The sequence below is a fragment of the Poromitra crassiceps genome (assembly GCF_964638095.1).
Source record: "Poromitra crassiceps genome assembly, chromosome: 5".
NCBI lineage: Eukaryota > Metazoa > Chordata > Actinopteri > Beryciformes > Melamphaidae > Poromitra > Poromitra crassiceps.
In genome coordinates this window covers 56914064-56929807 of record NC_139642.1, presented here as the reverse complement: position 1 = coordinate 56929807, position 15744 = coordinate 56914064, and the positions used below count along the sequence as shown (strand labels likewise).

At 44.4% G+C, this 15744-nt stretch overlaps 1 protein-coding gene across 1 annotated transcript in view; it reads right to left on the bottom strand.

The window, feature by feature from the left end:
* The window catches only part of brip1 (BRCA1 interacting helicase 1), a 63942-nt gene that overhangs the window by 16300 nt on the left and 31898 nt on the right, over positions 1-15744 (bottom strand). The window contains exons 17-18 of the mRNA XM_083636810.1: positions 7088-7247; positions 3714-3835 (exon numbers count right to left, since the gene is read on the bottom strand). Coding sequence (XP_083492936.1) covers positions 3714-3835; positions 7088-7247 — 282 coding nt within the window. The remainder of the gene's footprint in view (positions 1-3713; positions 3836-7087; positions 7248-15744) is intronic.

The following is a 15744-nucleotide window of genomic DNA, read 5'->3' as shown; positions in this document are numbered from 1 at the left end:
TTGCAGCAGTGCTTTCTCTTAATGAAAAATCAAACATACTACAGATTTTTCCCTCCCTATCATTGGTGGTGGGTATCTGTTGCTTCAACAAGCTAAATGTGTTCTGATAGGCTGGTGACTAGAGCAGGGGTAATCTGCTGTGTAAGTGCACAGTTTTTAATGAGTTTTATCAGCCCTAGATTATGGAGAAGCGTACGTCTGTCCGTCCATCTGTCTTCATTTATTTTCATACCTCTTGATGTGTTGTCATTTCCCCCTCCGTGGTATCGAAAATGGTATTGAGTATCGATATTTTCCTGGGTATCGGCATCGAAGTAGAAATTCTAGTATCGTGACATCCCTAGTAAGTGGACAATGTTACATCAAGATACAGTATTTCCAATATATTTTTCAGCTATCATAGTCAGTCCCCCAAGTCCAAGAGCAAGGGCTTCTTTCTACAGCCGCCATTTTGCACCGACCTTCAGCAATCAAACGGGGCCGAAATCAATCGTAGAAGAGGCAGAGATAGCATTTTCTCCACCGACAGACAGTCATCTCAATAATCTATAAGGGGTGTGGCCACAATCATACAGATGATGCAATGTTTTTGAACTATAGGTTGCCTAGCTAGCTAAGAGGTGAGCCGAAGACAAGTCTAGCCTCTGAGCAAAATGGGGGGGGTGGGGGGGACGAGTGTCGAAGGTCACTGTAGGAAATCATGTAAGTATAAGTACACCAGGTTCGGATGGTTGAGGGAAAGTGGGTACGCCCCACCAAAAAAGCAGATTACAATACTTAATAGCAAAGTAACTGATGTTATCCAACAGTGTAGGAGCATTCAAGGGTGTATTTCTCCTTTAAGGTGTGTTTCTATCATGTGCCTGCTTAAAGAGGCTGCCCTCTCTCTGACAGCGTAGTGCAGCGGTACCGGTGCTGTTTGAGCATGCTGTCATGCTGTCAGGCCTGGCTGCATGAGTTTGACAGTCATTAGTGTCAGTGTCCCCCATCCCCTCAGCGGTCTAATGGAGTCAGCTCACAGGCTTTCACAGGCCTTACACACCCCCACCCCCCACACAGGGCTCCTCTGGGGGCCACAGCCTCCGTCCTTCACAGAGGAGGAGAGAAGAGGAGAAGATACATGGAGAGAGGGGGGAGCAGCAAAAATACAGAGATGGAGAATGGAGGCAAAAAGCTGCAAAGAAGGGACGGTGAAAAGAAAAGGATAAGGAAATAGATACTAGCATTTAGAACAGGGGTGGGCAACTATTTTTCATGGGGGGCCACATGAGAAACCCAGATTGTTGCCGGGGGCCGAACAAATATTATCATGCCGTAACCCATGGATGGGTAACTTTGATGATATGAGGGCCACAAAAAAATTTCCTCGCTACCAGATTTTGCTGAGGGCTGAACGGCGCCAGCACGAAAAATTTGGGGCATTTGAAGCCAGGTTTAGAGGAATAACTCATTTTAAATTAACAATTGTGATGTCATTATTCAGTCTTAACCACCAATATTTGATCCTTTTCCTCACTCACTCCTATGTCACCACCTGCTCTCCCTGCAGGGCTTGAAATTAACTTTTTTCACCACCTGCCAATATGGCTGCTAGATTTTAAAGTTACCAGCCAATTAGAATTTCCACTAGCCGAAATGTTTTTCTTGAAATAAGCCAGAATATGAGTGGGTTAATTTAAGCATAAGTATCAGTAAGTGGCCCGGGATTCTCAAAGCCTGTGTTGAGGGTCACACAAGAACAAAAATGCACTCTTGAAGCTAAATAAATCCAAAACCAACAAGTTAATTATTTAAATTTCTACTTCAATGTAGAACAGTCATTTCTTACACATGAGATTACTTTTAGCCTTTTAGTCATAAATATTATTGAAAGATATTCCATATTCCAGATTGAAATGCTATAACAGAAGAGTATTGCCCAGAATGACATGAACATTTGGACACTTATTCAGCGGGTATATTGCATGTTGCGTTCAAGTGCACTGTAAAAAAAAAAAAAAAATTTTTTTTTTTTTTTTTTTTTGCAATTCCATCGCGGGCCACACAGGGGGCGCCCGCGGGCCGCATACGGCCCGCGGGCCGTATGTTGCCCATGTATGATTTAGAAGGATGGTCCATGAGGGCTTATTTGATAAGCAGTTTTGGCAATTGGCAAATTATCAGTTAGATTTCAGATATTCAGCTGTTATCTTGGGTAATGTAGATGCCTTGTGGAATGGCTTACAATCCGAGTCGTCACACTAAATGAGACCGAAAAGGTTTTTGGAAGACTGACGCCAGTATCGATCCATGTGATATTTTGGGATTGAACCTGTCAATAGTTGATATTCTGTGCTGCCAATATTCAATACATTTAAATTTGACCAGTTTCACGGCCAACAAATAATTTGTGAGGTCTCAAAGTTTTAATTTAACCGATTAATAAACTAATTGGTTGCTGCTTCAATGGAGTCACTGCTCATTTGCATAATGTCCAGCTCATCTCGTGACACCGCTCGCTGCTGCCACGGTGGCGGAAAGCTCTCGTTGAAAGCGAATGACGGCCGGCCGCTTTCGTAGTTGATGACGCTTATGAGCAGAGTTTAGAGCAGCAAAGGGATTTTGGTGCGTCACTAGTCGCTGCCATCATCAACCTCACTCACCTGATCCTACAGCAGACACAGTTATGACAGGATGTGGGGGGGAGGGAGGCGGAGCTAAGCACAGGTAGCAAATGAATGATCCTGTAGGTTCTCCCTGTACAACATCCACAAAATCTGTCCGTTTCTCACAACTTCTGGTCCAGTCACTTGTCATCTCCCGCCTGGACTACTGCAACGTTCTTCTGGCCGGGCTACCTGCCTCTGCCATCTGACCACTACAGCTCATTCAGAACGCTGCAGCCCGTCTGGTGTTCAACCAACCTCAATTCTCTCATGTCACTACGCCCCTCTTCCGGGACCTTCACTGGCTTCCCATCTCAGACCATTCTCCTCCAGTGGAAGAGAAGTGTTAAAAAAAAGGTAGAGCACTCCCCCCTGGAGTAGAGAGAGCTGAAAGTGAAAGCTTTGGTCCAGGTGAGAGGCTCTGGGAAGCGTCAATCAGCCACACATGTTCCCACAGTGACAGAACAGGTTAGTGACAGCTTCATCCTGCTCTGACACGAAGGTAAGCAGGAGTGAAGGGGAGGCAGAACATAAAGGTCAGCTGTATCTGCTGAGGACGGGCCAGACAGCACAATCGCTTTGGGAGCTTTTTTCACGGATCACAGAACTTTTTGTGTTGATGCTTATCAAAGCACAAGAACCTGGACCAACAATGAAGACGTCAACATTCTACAGACACATCTTTGATGTCAGTGTTAGCAATAGCAGTATGTTAACAGTACAGTATGTAATGTTAACTTCGATATTGATACAACGTTTCATATCTAAAAGTTAGTATGTTATGTTAGTGTGTTACCACACTTAGCTTTGTGGGAACTTTTGCACGGGGGCTTTGATTTCAAAATCTCAATCCATATTTAATCCTTATGTAAATTCTATCACACATAGAACCCACAGCTGAAATGCTCAGGCTTGCTCAGGCACATTCTCTGGGGTTTGTTGGGAAATGTAGGAAATCACTACACTAACTGAAATAGTCGATGAGACAGGTTGAAGGGAAATGGGTGCAACAATAAGGTAAATTACAACACTTCACAAAATGCCTCAGGCCATATTCATTCTTCTTACCTGAAGGTCTTTGATGTTTGGGAAGGGAATGCCGATGGTCACCACTGCCCTGGCGTTGTCGTCTGTGAAGTCCAGTCCTTCACTTACTTTCCCTCTGCAGACCGCCATCAGCAGTGCTCCATCTACAACAATCACAACAGACACAAGTGGCAATTTACAGTCGGGCTGCAACAACTATTCAACATTATCGTCATTATCCATGTCAAATCATCGATTCATGTTTCTCATTGTCGAGTCGTCACCGGATCCCTCACTTCAGATTAAGTGTAGTGTAAATCTGTTACAATACCACAGCATGAGATGACTTTAGAGGCTACATTTTTATTACGTGTTAACCATTTTTATTGCATGTAGGGATGTTCATTTTGAAAAATTTCCAAAATCGATAATCGGTTAATATTAACGATCAATTATCGATCATCGATTTTATTAATACTTAGAAAATTTTTCAATATTTTCAATTTTTTTTTTTTTTTTTACAAAATGAATTCCTATGGCAGAAAATACGAAAGACAACGTGTTCTCCTCAATGAACTCTTTATTTCAATGTGTCTCCTCTCCAACACTGCTGTCCCCGGCGCATGCCGGTGTGAATTTCCCATGTTTAAAACAGTTTTGTTGGCACAAAGGCCCGTGCCCAGCCAGAAAACTAGAGACTATATGAAGCTCCACCTCACGTTAGTCGGCTGTGCAATGGAGTGGGGCGAGGAGGAACGAATTCCACCCAAACCTAGTCCAAAAAAAATTTTTTTTTTTTTTTTTTTAATAATTAAAAAATCGATCCAAATGCCACAGGATCGATTCCAATCCTTAACGATCGATTATCGATTTTCGATAATTGATGAACATCCCTAATTGCATGTTAAGAAAACATCCTTTTATGTTTTAGTAAAAGATTACCGTCTTACCATTCCGGACTATAAGGCGCACCGGTATATAAGCCGCAGCAGCAAAATTGACTGTTTTTTACATATATAAGCCGCACCGGACTATAAGCCGCGGGTGTTTTGATGTTTAATTACCATATGTAAGGGTTCGTGCACAGAGAGGAATGTCGGGAAAGAGATGGCTGTTTGGGGAAGCTCCCATTTATTAACATTTCAACAAAAGGTGCTGTCAACAATCAAACCAGGTACCGTAATCCTTGTCTTCATCTTTTAGGTGAAGGTGCAGCGTCAAAAACAGAATCAGAGTCAAAGTCAAGTCACTAATCCTCGTCTTCCTCTTCTTCCTCCGTACTGAAACCAGCAAAGTCCTCAACTTCAGTGTCGGAAACGAACAGGTTCAGGGTGGCTTCGTCAACCACTCTCCTCTCTCCTTCGTTGTCACTCTCAAAACCAAGGAACTCCTCTTCGTCACTGTCGGTGTCGGAATCGAACAGCCTCTGAAGGCGCCCAGCTGTGCCGGCGTCATCATCACGCAGCAGTCCAGCCTTTCGGAACCCGAATGGAGTTTGTGGTCTTGATGGCTGCTTTCACGGAATCTGTTATATGAGCCCTCATGCTGTCGAGAACGAGCAAAGCTTTTTTTTTGTGAAAGAATCCTCCAGGGCGCTTGACGTAGCACTCAGCCAGCCACTCCTTCATGACACTTTCCATCATCCACCCTTTCTTGTTGACTCTGAGGCATATCCCACTGGGAATTTTCTCTTTCGGCATCGTAATCCGCTTAAAAATCACCATTGGCGGCAGCTTTACTCCAGATGCAGAGCAGGCCAGAACACAAGTGAAATTCGTTCTCTCGTGCCCAGTGGTTCTCAATGTGATCGACGATTCACCTTTCTTGTTAACAGTCCGAGTGAGTGGCAGGTCGAACGTCAAAGGCACTTCATCCATATTTATGATCTGCTCCGGTTCGATGGAATATTCCTTGATCTTCCTTTGTGTGAATTCGCCGAAGTTTGTGATTTTCTCCTGGTAGTCGGGGGAGGGAGTTGTTGGCCGAGTGGCCGTTTGCTTACCGTAATTACCATATGTAAGGGGTCACGCACAGAGGGGATTGTCGGGAAAGAGATGGCTGTTTGAGGAAGCTCCCATTTACCGTATTACCGTAACATTTCAACAAAACAACATAACACAACACCACCTTTGTTTATTTTTACAGTGCACACAGTGTCCGCGGTGTGGTGAAAAGAGGGCAAGAGAGGAAATTAAAACAGAAGTGGATTTATAGTTAGAAAGAGTGCTAAAAAAGAGAGATTTTATTTGTATTTTTTTTTTTTTTTTCTGAAAAAATCCATAGATAAGCCGCACCGTTATATAAGCCGCAGGGCCAAAAAACGGGGAAAAAGCCGCGGCTTATAGTCCGGAATTTACGGTAGTACTAGCACAGCGCTGTTGTATCTTAAAGGGACACTTCACCCAAAAACGCTGATTTATTTTGCACATGATCTCACTAGGCCTGCACGATATGAGGAAAATCTGCAATGTGCGATAACATTGTTCAATATAGCGATGACGATACGGCTTGCGATAAATAAACAAATATTAAAGTATGCATATTAGCTATACAGTTCCTATGTCTTTCTGCTTTAATAATGCTAACATAGACCCTAAACATAGCCTATGCCCACTGAATAAAGAAATGAAATACACACTGACTCTAACTGAAACTACACACAGCGTGTTTAGGCTTTGGCAGAGGGGCGGAGCGCACTGTTGCAAGGGAAAGGTGTACGCTGGATTTACAACACAAGACAAAATGATCAGATGCTGAGTCAGAATGCATGACGCATGTAAATAAAACCACTTTTGTTATTCATTGTGTTTCAGGCAGTCTTTGCGATGTGTTTATTGCGCATGTTCATATTGCGATGACGATGAAAATACGATTAATTGTGCAGCCCTAGATCTCACACATATCCTAAAACTGTAAACCGTTTTAGCAGACATTCATTTAGTTTGACAGTTATTGAGAGTTGATTTAAGTTAAGTGTGGACCACTCATGTCACCAGAAGGCACTGAATTATTCTGTACAGTCTTGTGATGACATGACATCACTGGTCCACTCCACACTTAACTCAATCCAACTCTCAACAACTATCAAACTAAATGAATGTCTGCAAAACGGTTTACGTTTTTTGGATATGTGTGAGATCATGTGCAAAATAAATTTGCACTGTTTTTCGGTGAAGTGTCCCTTTAAGCTGCAATCATAGTCACCACCACACAGGCTGTCCAGTGTGATAGGCCTGGAGCAAAACCACTAGCTAGTCCTGAGTGGAGGTGAGTGAGTCTCACCTCTTTCCCCACAGTGCCTGAAGGCATCATAGTAAGTGTGGAGGACCTCTACTAGGCTGAGTCTCACCTCTTTCCCCACAGTGCCTGAAGGCATCATAGTAACTGTGGAGGACCTCTACCTGTCTGAGTCTCACCTCTTTCCCCACAGTGCCTGATGGCATCATAGTAAGTCTGCAGCAGCTCGTCAAAGTCCGTCTTTGCTCCACCGCGGGGCTCCGTGATCACGGTCTTCTGTCCCTCTAGCTTCTCCCAGAGGCCAGTGTTGCTCCAGCGATCTCGCAGCTTGTCCAGCATCTGGGCAAATCATGAAGGGTAGACTGGGAATTCATATCATGTTATAAACATAGATGTCCAACTATCTCTAGACATTGAGAGGATGAAGAGAGCAGAACTACAAAATAATGCAGTACAACACAAGCCATTGATATGATCAGGTGAAATGCAGGTATAGGTTTTACAACTTCTGATCTGATCTCATCTCATTTGCAATGAGAGACTTCTGATAACATGATGATTAGGGCTGCACGATATGAGGAAAAGCTGCGATGTGCGATAACACTGTTCAATATTGCGATGACGATATGACCTGCGATAAATAAATAAAAGCTATAAACAAAAATATTAATGGGTAGGGGTGCTCCGATCCGGCTAAGCCATGATCCGATCCGATTCCGATTCCTGGGGTCACGATCCGATTCCAGAATCGATTCTCGATTCCAACGATTCTCGATTCCAGAATCTAGAATCGATTCTCAATTATGTAGTTTTATATTGCAATAACACACAAAGGTAAATCTAAGACACAAAATGACAAATGTATTAATGCTGAACTTCAAATTCAACTTCTGAAGTATTACAGTGAGGGCCTAAATTCATTTTGCAATATGAGTGTGTTAATTTAAGCATACGTATCAGTAAGTGGCACGGGATTCTCAAAGCCTGTGTTGAGGGTCATACGAACAAAAATGCACTCTTGAAGCTAAAAAAAATCCAAAACCAACAAGTTACGGTAATTATTTACATTTTTACTTCAATGTAGAACAGTCATCTCTTACACATGAGATTACTTTTAGCCTTTTAGTCATAACTATTATTGAAAGATATTCCATATTCCAGACTGAAATGTTATAACAGAAGTGGAGTATTGGCCAGAATGACATGAACATTTGGACACTTATTCAGCCGGTATCTTGCGTGTTGTGTTCAGGTGCACTGTAAAAAAAACTTTTTTTTTTTGCGATAACATGTGACGTTTGCGATGTGTTCATCGCGCATTTTCATATCGCGATGACGATGAAAATACGATAAATCGTGCAGCCCTAATGATGATGATTCATCATTCTGCACAGTGGAGCTCAGACATCCAACTGAAGGAACAAGAAGAAAAAGTGATTTGTGACTTTAGGGGGTCTTTAAAGTTCATTCACCCCTCTGTCCTCCTCATCATTCACCCCTCTGTCCTCATGTAGCTTGAATGTCCTTCCGTTCCTACACTTCATTCAAACCCCCTGCCTACGTAATAAAATCACTGTTGCCGCAGCACTATCGTTAGTGCAAAGAGTCAGCGACTCTCAGGGGAGGAGCAGTGATCTAAAAGCCCTCTCCACACAGCACAGCCCTACTCCTGTCTCTCTGCACCGTGTGGACTTTATCCTTGAATAAGCATGACTTCACAATCAAAGAGCATCTTCACTGAGTCGGAAACGTGTCAGAAGGGTCAAGTAGAAGTTCTTCTTGTCAGTCAGCAGAAAACTTCTCACAACAGGCTACCGGTGTGGTGTCATGCTGTAAGGCCTGAGCCAGGAGCAGATAGGAGGAGAGTATTCACTAAGGCCTTGTCCACAAGTGTGTGAACCTATCTGGTTTACCTGCAGAAACAGCAGCCACGAAGTCAAGTACTCAACGCAAACAGCAGCACAAGGTTCTTCTGAACAGACATTTAATCTGCAGGGGTATGTGCAGGACAGAGGAAAACAATAGAAGCAGATAGAGACATGAGACGGTGCTAGAGCAACACAGAGGAAAACAATAGAAGCAGATAGAGACATGAGACTGTGCTAGTGCAGAAAAACAAATAGAGTCCGCACACTGGATTTTAAAGGCTCCTGGTCAATTTATATTATTATTAAATTGACCAGGAGCCTTTAAAATCCAGTGTGCGGACTCTATTTGTTTTTCTAATTATTATTCATTTGTCCAGCACCTGACGTTTCGTAGATGTGCATGCTCTCCTGTTTTTCCTCTGTGCTAGCGCAGCACAGAGGAAAACAATAGAAGCAGATAGAGACATGAGACTGTGCAGCACAGAGGAAAACAATAGAAGCAGATAGGGACATGAGACTGTGTTAGTGCAGCACAGAGGTAAACAATAGAAGCAGATAGGGACATGAGACTGTGTTAGAGCAGCACAGAGGTAAACAATAGAAGCAGATAGAGACATGAGACTGTGCTAGAGCAGCACAGAGGTAAACAATAGAAGCAGATAGAGAGAGACATGAGACTGTGCTAGAGCAGCACAGAGGAAAACAATAGAAGCAGATAGAGAGAGACATGAGACTGTGCTAGAGCAGCACAGAGGAAAACAATAGAAGCAGATAGAGAGAGACATGAGACTGTGCTAGAGCAGCACAGAGGAAAACAATAGAAGCAGATAGGGACATGAGACTGTGCTAGAGCAGCACAGAGGAAAACAATAGAAGCAGATAGAGAGAGACATGAGACTGCGCTAGTGCAGCACAGAGGAAAACAATAGAAGCAGATAGGGACATGAGACTGTGCTAGAGCAGCACAGAGGAAAAACAATAGAAGCAGATAGAGACATGAGACTGTGCTAGTGCAGCACAGAGGAAAACAATAGAAGCAGATAGAGACATGAGACTGTGCTAGTGCAGCACAGAGGAAAACAATAGAAGCAGATAGGGACATGAGACTGTGCTAGAGCAACACAGAGGAAAACAATAGAAGCAGATAGGGACATGAGACTCTGCTAGAGCAGCACAGAGGACAACAATAGAAGCAGATAGGGACATGAGACTGTGTTAGAGCAGCACAGAGGACAACAATAGAAGCAGATAGAGACATGAGACTGTGTTAGAGCAGCACAGAGGAAAACAATAGAAGCAGATAGAGACATGAGACTGTGCTAGAGCAGCACAGAGGACAACAATAGAAGCAGATAGGGACATGAGACTGTGTTAGAGCAGCACAGAGGACAACAATAGAAGCAGATAGAGACATGAGACTGTGTTAGAGCAGCACAGAGGAAAACAATAGAAGCAGATAGAGACATGAGACTGTGCTAGAGCAGCACAGAGGACAACAATAGAAGCAGATAGAGACATGAGACTGTGCTAGAGCAGCACAGAGGAAAACAATAGAAGCAGATAGGGACATGAGACTGTGCTAGAGCAGCACAGAGGACAACAATAGAAGCAGATAGGGACATGAGACTGTGTTAGAGCAGCACAGAGGACAACAATAGAAGCAGATAGAGACATGAGACTGTGTTAGAGCAGCACAGAGGAAAACAATAGAAGCAGATAGAGACATGAGACTGTGCTAGAGCAGCACAGAGGACAACAATAGAAGCAGATAGGGACATGAGACTGTGCTAGAGCAGCACAGAGGAAAACAATAGAAGCAGATAGAGACATGAGACTGTGCTAGAGCAGCACAGAGGACAACAATAGAAGCAGATAGAGACATGAGACTGTGCAGCACAGAGTAAAACAATAGAAGCAGATAGAGACATGAGACTGTGCAGCACAGAGGAAAACAATAGAAGCAGATAGAGACATGAGACTGTGCTAGTGCAGCACAGAGGAAAACAATAGAAGCAGATAGAGACATGAGACTGTGCTAGTGCAGCACAGAGGAAAACAATAGAAGCAGATAGGGACATGAGACTGTGCTAGAGCAACACAGAGGAAAACAATAGAAGCAGATAGGGACATGAGACTGTGCTAGAGCAACACAGAGGAAAACAATAGAAGCAGATAGAGACATGAGACTGTGCTAGAGCAACACAGAGGAAAACAATAGAAGCAGATAGGGACATGAGACGGTGCTAGAGCAACACAGAGGAAAACAATAGAAGCAGATAGAGACATGAGACTGTGCTAGAGGCTTGGTAGTTCCTTGCATGCCAGTGTGACTCCTTCACAATTGTGAAATGAAGCGCGAGGCAGATTTCATCAGGTCGGTGCCTCCTCCAGCGAACAAGGCCAGGAAGTTTCCATCAATAAAACATGACACATCGACTGAAGATGCGGCGTTACATCGACAAGGACCCCCCCCTTACATGCGCCTCCAACTCGGCAAACTGTTTGTCCCGCAATTGCTTTGCAGTCCAATCTCGAGCGAGGGATGAATAATCCATGTTTATGTACTTTAGGTAGATCTGCCACTAAACAAGACAGCCATTATCTGCCAGGCTGCACTTGGAAAGAAGCCGATTCCACGAGGAGGAGACGAGGCTGGAGGCAAGTTGCTCTTACTGATCAAACGGAGGGGTCAGCAAAGTCGGCATCTTGGATCGGTGTCTTGCGCGGTCGACTATTAATGTCTGTCTTGGAATGATGGGTAAGCCGATAATAACCCAGGCGTAAGCTGGTAATAAAAAAAGACAGAGCCCTTAAAAGACAGGGACAGATGCAAGCACAAAGAGTCCTCGTGCAAAGTTGTTTATATTCCCCGAGATGTAATTTGTAAAGCCTAACAGTGGGGGGGGGGGGTTAAACACAACCCAGCGCCACTCTACGTTAGCAGTTGGGTCGCCGCTGGGGGGTAATGGCCGCTAATGCTTTTATCTCACAGACCACGAGAGTAAACATCACTGGGAGTTTGCCTGAGATGCAGCCATTTAATTACGGACACGGTTTCTGTATCCTTCATCTTGACAGAACCGGGTCTGATTCAGAGGCAGTGGAGCCGGCAGCCGCCTGCACTATTAAAGGAGAAATCCACCCTAAAAACAATTGAAGACTCTTGAAAAACAGCTATTGGCGATGTACCTTTCATTCCTGGGTCTACTTATTATTCTATCGGATAACTGGGGAAACGGGCAAATTGAGACAATGTGTATGTTTTAAAAGGAGAAATATTTCCAACAATCTAAAACATCACTGGTGAATGGTGTCAGTCCTTCAGAATTGAAGAGAACATGTTTCTTTCTAGAGACACCATTTTGGAGATATCTATCATAGAATGGGAAGAGATACTCCACCAACAGTACTCTCAACAGCCCCAGAATGCAATGCAAGATGACTTTCACTTTGCTGGACTGGGAACTCGTCTTGACAAATGTTATTGCGATTACGCCTCAAAAACACACAGCACACGTAAATTCAGCTGGAGCAGGATCCTGGCCGTTCACAACTGACACGCTCAGTTTTGCTCCATGCCCGTCACAACTTGTACTGACTGACTTCCTGCCTGGCTTGACACAATCGCTCGCAGCTCGCGCAAAAAATAGACCAGACGCCAAAACTGTTGAATGCAGCACGGGAGCTGTTAACAAGGGCCGCTGAAAGTAAACCGGCTGCGCTTTCAGGCGCTTCAGCGACTCTGTCCACCACAGTCTCCAGCTACATGTAAAACCATCAGCTGGTTGTAACAAAGTCCAGGAAAGTTCTCTGTGGGATGTCAAAAATCATTCTGGGAAATCACAATCACAAGGCGGGTTGAGGGGGAACTGGACACAACAAAGAAATAAAATAAAACACTTCATTACAAAATAACTACACACAGCTGAATATAATGGAGTGCATTGAACATACACTAACTATAACGACTTAACTCTTACCACAGTTATCATCTTAAAGCAGAACTCACCACTTTCAACAGAGCAAGCGATCCATATGTAGAAAAATACATGGAAGTGCATATTATACGGGAAGTATTTTGGCCATTAATTTGTTGTACCCAGATTTCAAAATAGCTAGGTTCCATATGGTTCCACTCATTCAATCGATCAGATAATGTAACGAGCAAAGGTTACTAAATTGTATTTAAACTAAATTACTTAGCTAATTGACGCAGACACGGCCAGTTGTGTCTGTAGGAACGTCTGGCCAAGCCGGAAGTACCGCTAGCGGGAATTGAACGGTGGTAGGCGAGTTACTTTACCTCTACACTACCCAGACGGCCGACCTCATGTACTGAAATTTCTGAATTAATTTGGTAAATGTCAGAACGGAGCAATGGCATGCGTAATTTTCCAAAGTTTCCTCAAAATACCGAACAGTGGTGTCAGAGATATTATGAAGGACCAGCAGGACTGATCCATAGTTCCATATCCCAAACTTACTGAAAGTAAATATTTTGTTTTGTGTTTATTACATTCCTCCGGTCTCGGCGTATGTGTGTGTGGGGTGGGGGGTTGGGGGGAGGGAGGGTGGGGTTGGGGGCAGAGACTTCATGATTAATTTAGGGCCCTCCTCTGACAGGCCTGGTGTTTGGCTGCAGTGTGATGTAAAATGTCAATCTGCAGGCTCGACTTACGCTCAGGTGCACAAATGACAGGAAGAGCCCGGCGGTAGCACCCAAAGCAGGGTCATACAAAACCATGCATGTACCCCCTGTACCCCCCCCCCCACACACACACACACACACACACACAAAAGAAAAGACTTGCCAAACTAAACATCAACGAGCGTCCAATGCTTAAAACAGCTGAGATCAATGATCTAGGTCTAGAATCATTCATTGCCCAATATCACCGGATTGATTTCAAGACATAGATCAGATGATCAAGGTGGTCTAAAAGGTTGTATCATAAATGATGGGGAACATACTTTTCGCTGAGCCGTTTAAGGACCACCATGAAAATCAGTCATCCAACTTTTTTGTACTGCAGATAGTTTTAACATTGTATTTTCTATACTGTACTTGGCTTATGAGGTGGTATGCAGTTAATGGATGGGTTAAACGACGGTCTGACTGACCTGATGAAGATCCACATTGGATTTAAAGGCTGTCATTCAAAAAAGGCACAAATAGAGTTCAAAGTGTGCTGGATTTACCCATCGACATATATAGCTATATATATATAGCTATATATATATATAGCTCAGTGGCTTTCCTCTTTACAACAGTGTAGTAGGATACTTTCACGATAGCCAAAGCAGGCTTTCCAACCTGCGAGGGAGGCTACCGATTTGATCTGCAATCACTTTGTGAGGCAGCACTCCTCCCAATGAGGTGAGACACCTCGCGGCTGCACAGTGTGAGGCAGCACTCCTCCGAATGAGGTGAGACACCTCGCGGCTGCACAGTTCGGCAAATGGAACGAGCAGCAGTATTTAGCATGTTGGTGTAAAAAAGCACAACAAAGTGTGAATAATTAATTGTGATTTCTCGGCGTGGAGGCTGGCGACGCTCAGCCTCTGCCAGCAGCGACACCGTAAAGTGGGCCAGATCTTCTCGCCCATCGGGACAGGCTGGTGGTGAGACTGCCACAGAGAAGCACTGACCTGTACACTTCTCTTTCTCACCCCCCCACCTCCACCATCTCCCCATCTTTCACCTCCTCCACATCCGGCCTGTCTCTTTATCTCCTCGCGGTGTCCCTGGTGTCAGTGAGCTGTGTGGTGGCGAGTCGACACATGGCAGCTCCTCTAGCTGCCCTGCTGAATTATGGAGGGGCTTTGGAGGCCCCGGGTGGCATGAATGAAACATGCAGCCAGGAGCTCCACGTTTCGCAGCAGCAAGAAGAGACGTGTTGTTGGCGCCTGAATTATTCAGCCGCAAAATATCACGGCGACCATCACGCCACGGAGCCACCTGCCACTGCTCCCCTGGTGTCTGCTCTGCTCTGCAGCACCTCCCTGCCACACCAGTGGTGACAAGGCAAGGCTGTAGAAACACCGCCCGCTGCCCACACAAGTAGACCGTCTGATACGCCTTGTCTTTCTTCTCTCCTCAGGCGCTCAAAAAGACAAGTGCGCCCTAGAACTGAATATAGACCTAAAGGATTTAGAGGAGGATCTACAGCACAAGTTCTCCAACGTGTTCATGTCATGTATCGCCCAAATAGACCCTCGGCAGGCCATGGCTCCCCATTTGAGCAGATTTAGTCGCGGGGACCCAGATGGGAGAATTTATTTTGCTTTTGTTAATTTTGCATTGAAATGAATAACTGTCGAAACCAGTGATTCCCAACCAGGCGTACATATACCCATAGGGGGACTTGAGCAGCTTGCATGGGGTATTTGGGAAGATTGGGGATTACATTTTATTTTGAAAATGATAAAAACAATATTCAAAGTAATTTCATAGGACCATCTCGGTAAAACTGATGACTTTTTCCCAATTGAAAACTGTCAGAATTGTATTAAAGGGGTGTGATTTGCATTTAATAATCAGATGTGTTAGAGAGGCCTACTAAAATTTTGATATGGGTTTAATAGAACAAATTTAGGAGACAAAAAAGGTTGGGAACCACTGGTCCAAACCAGCCATTCCAAAGGCCCACAGGTGGGCCGTGAAGGTATTGCAAGTAGGCCACCTATATTGCAATTAGACTATAGAGAGACAGAGCGAGAGAGCGGTGAGCGACTGAAAGAGAGAGAGAGAGAGAGAGAGAGAGAGAGAGAGAGAGAGAGAGAGAGAGAGAGAGGCGAGCGAGCGATGCCTCTCTCACCCCTTGCCAGCTGAGCGGTGTCTGGCTCTGAGAGGGAGGAGAGGAGACAGAGAAGCTGACAGCGAGCTGGTTAGGTTCGTGACCCAGAGTTAAGTTACCTCTCTCTCCCTGCAACTGAAAACCCGGACTTCACACTCGCCAAGTGTGAAG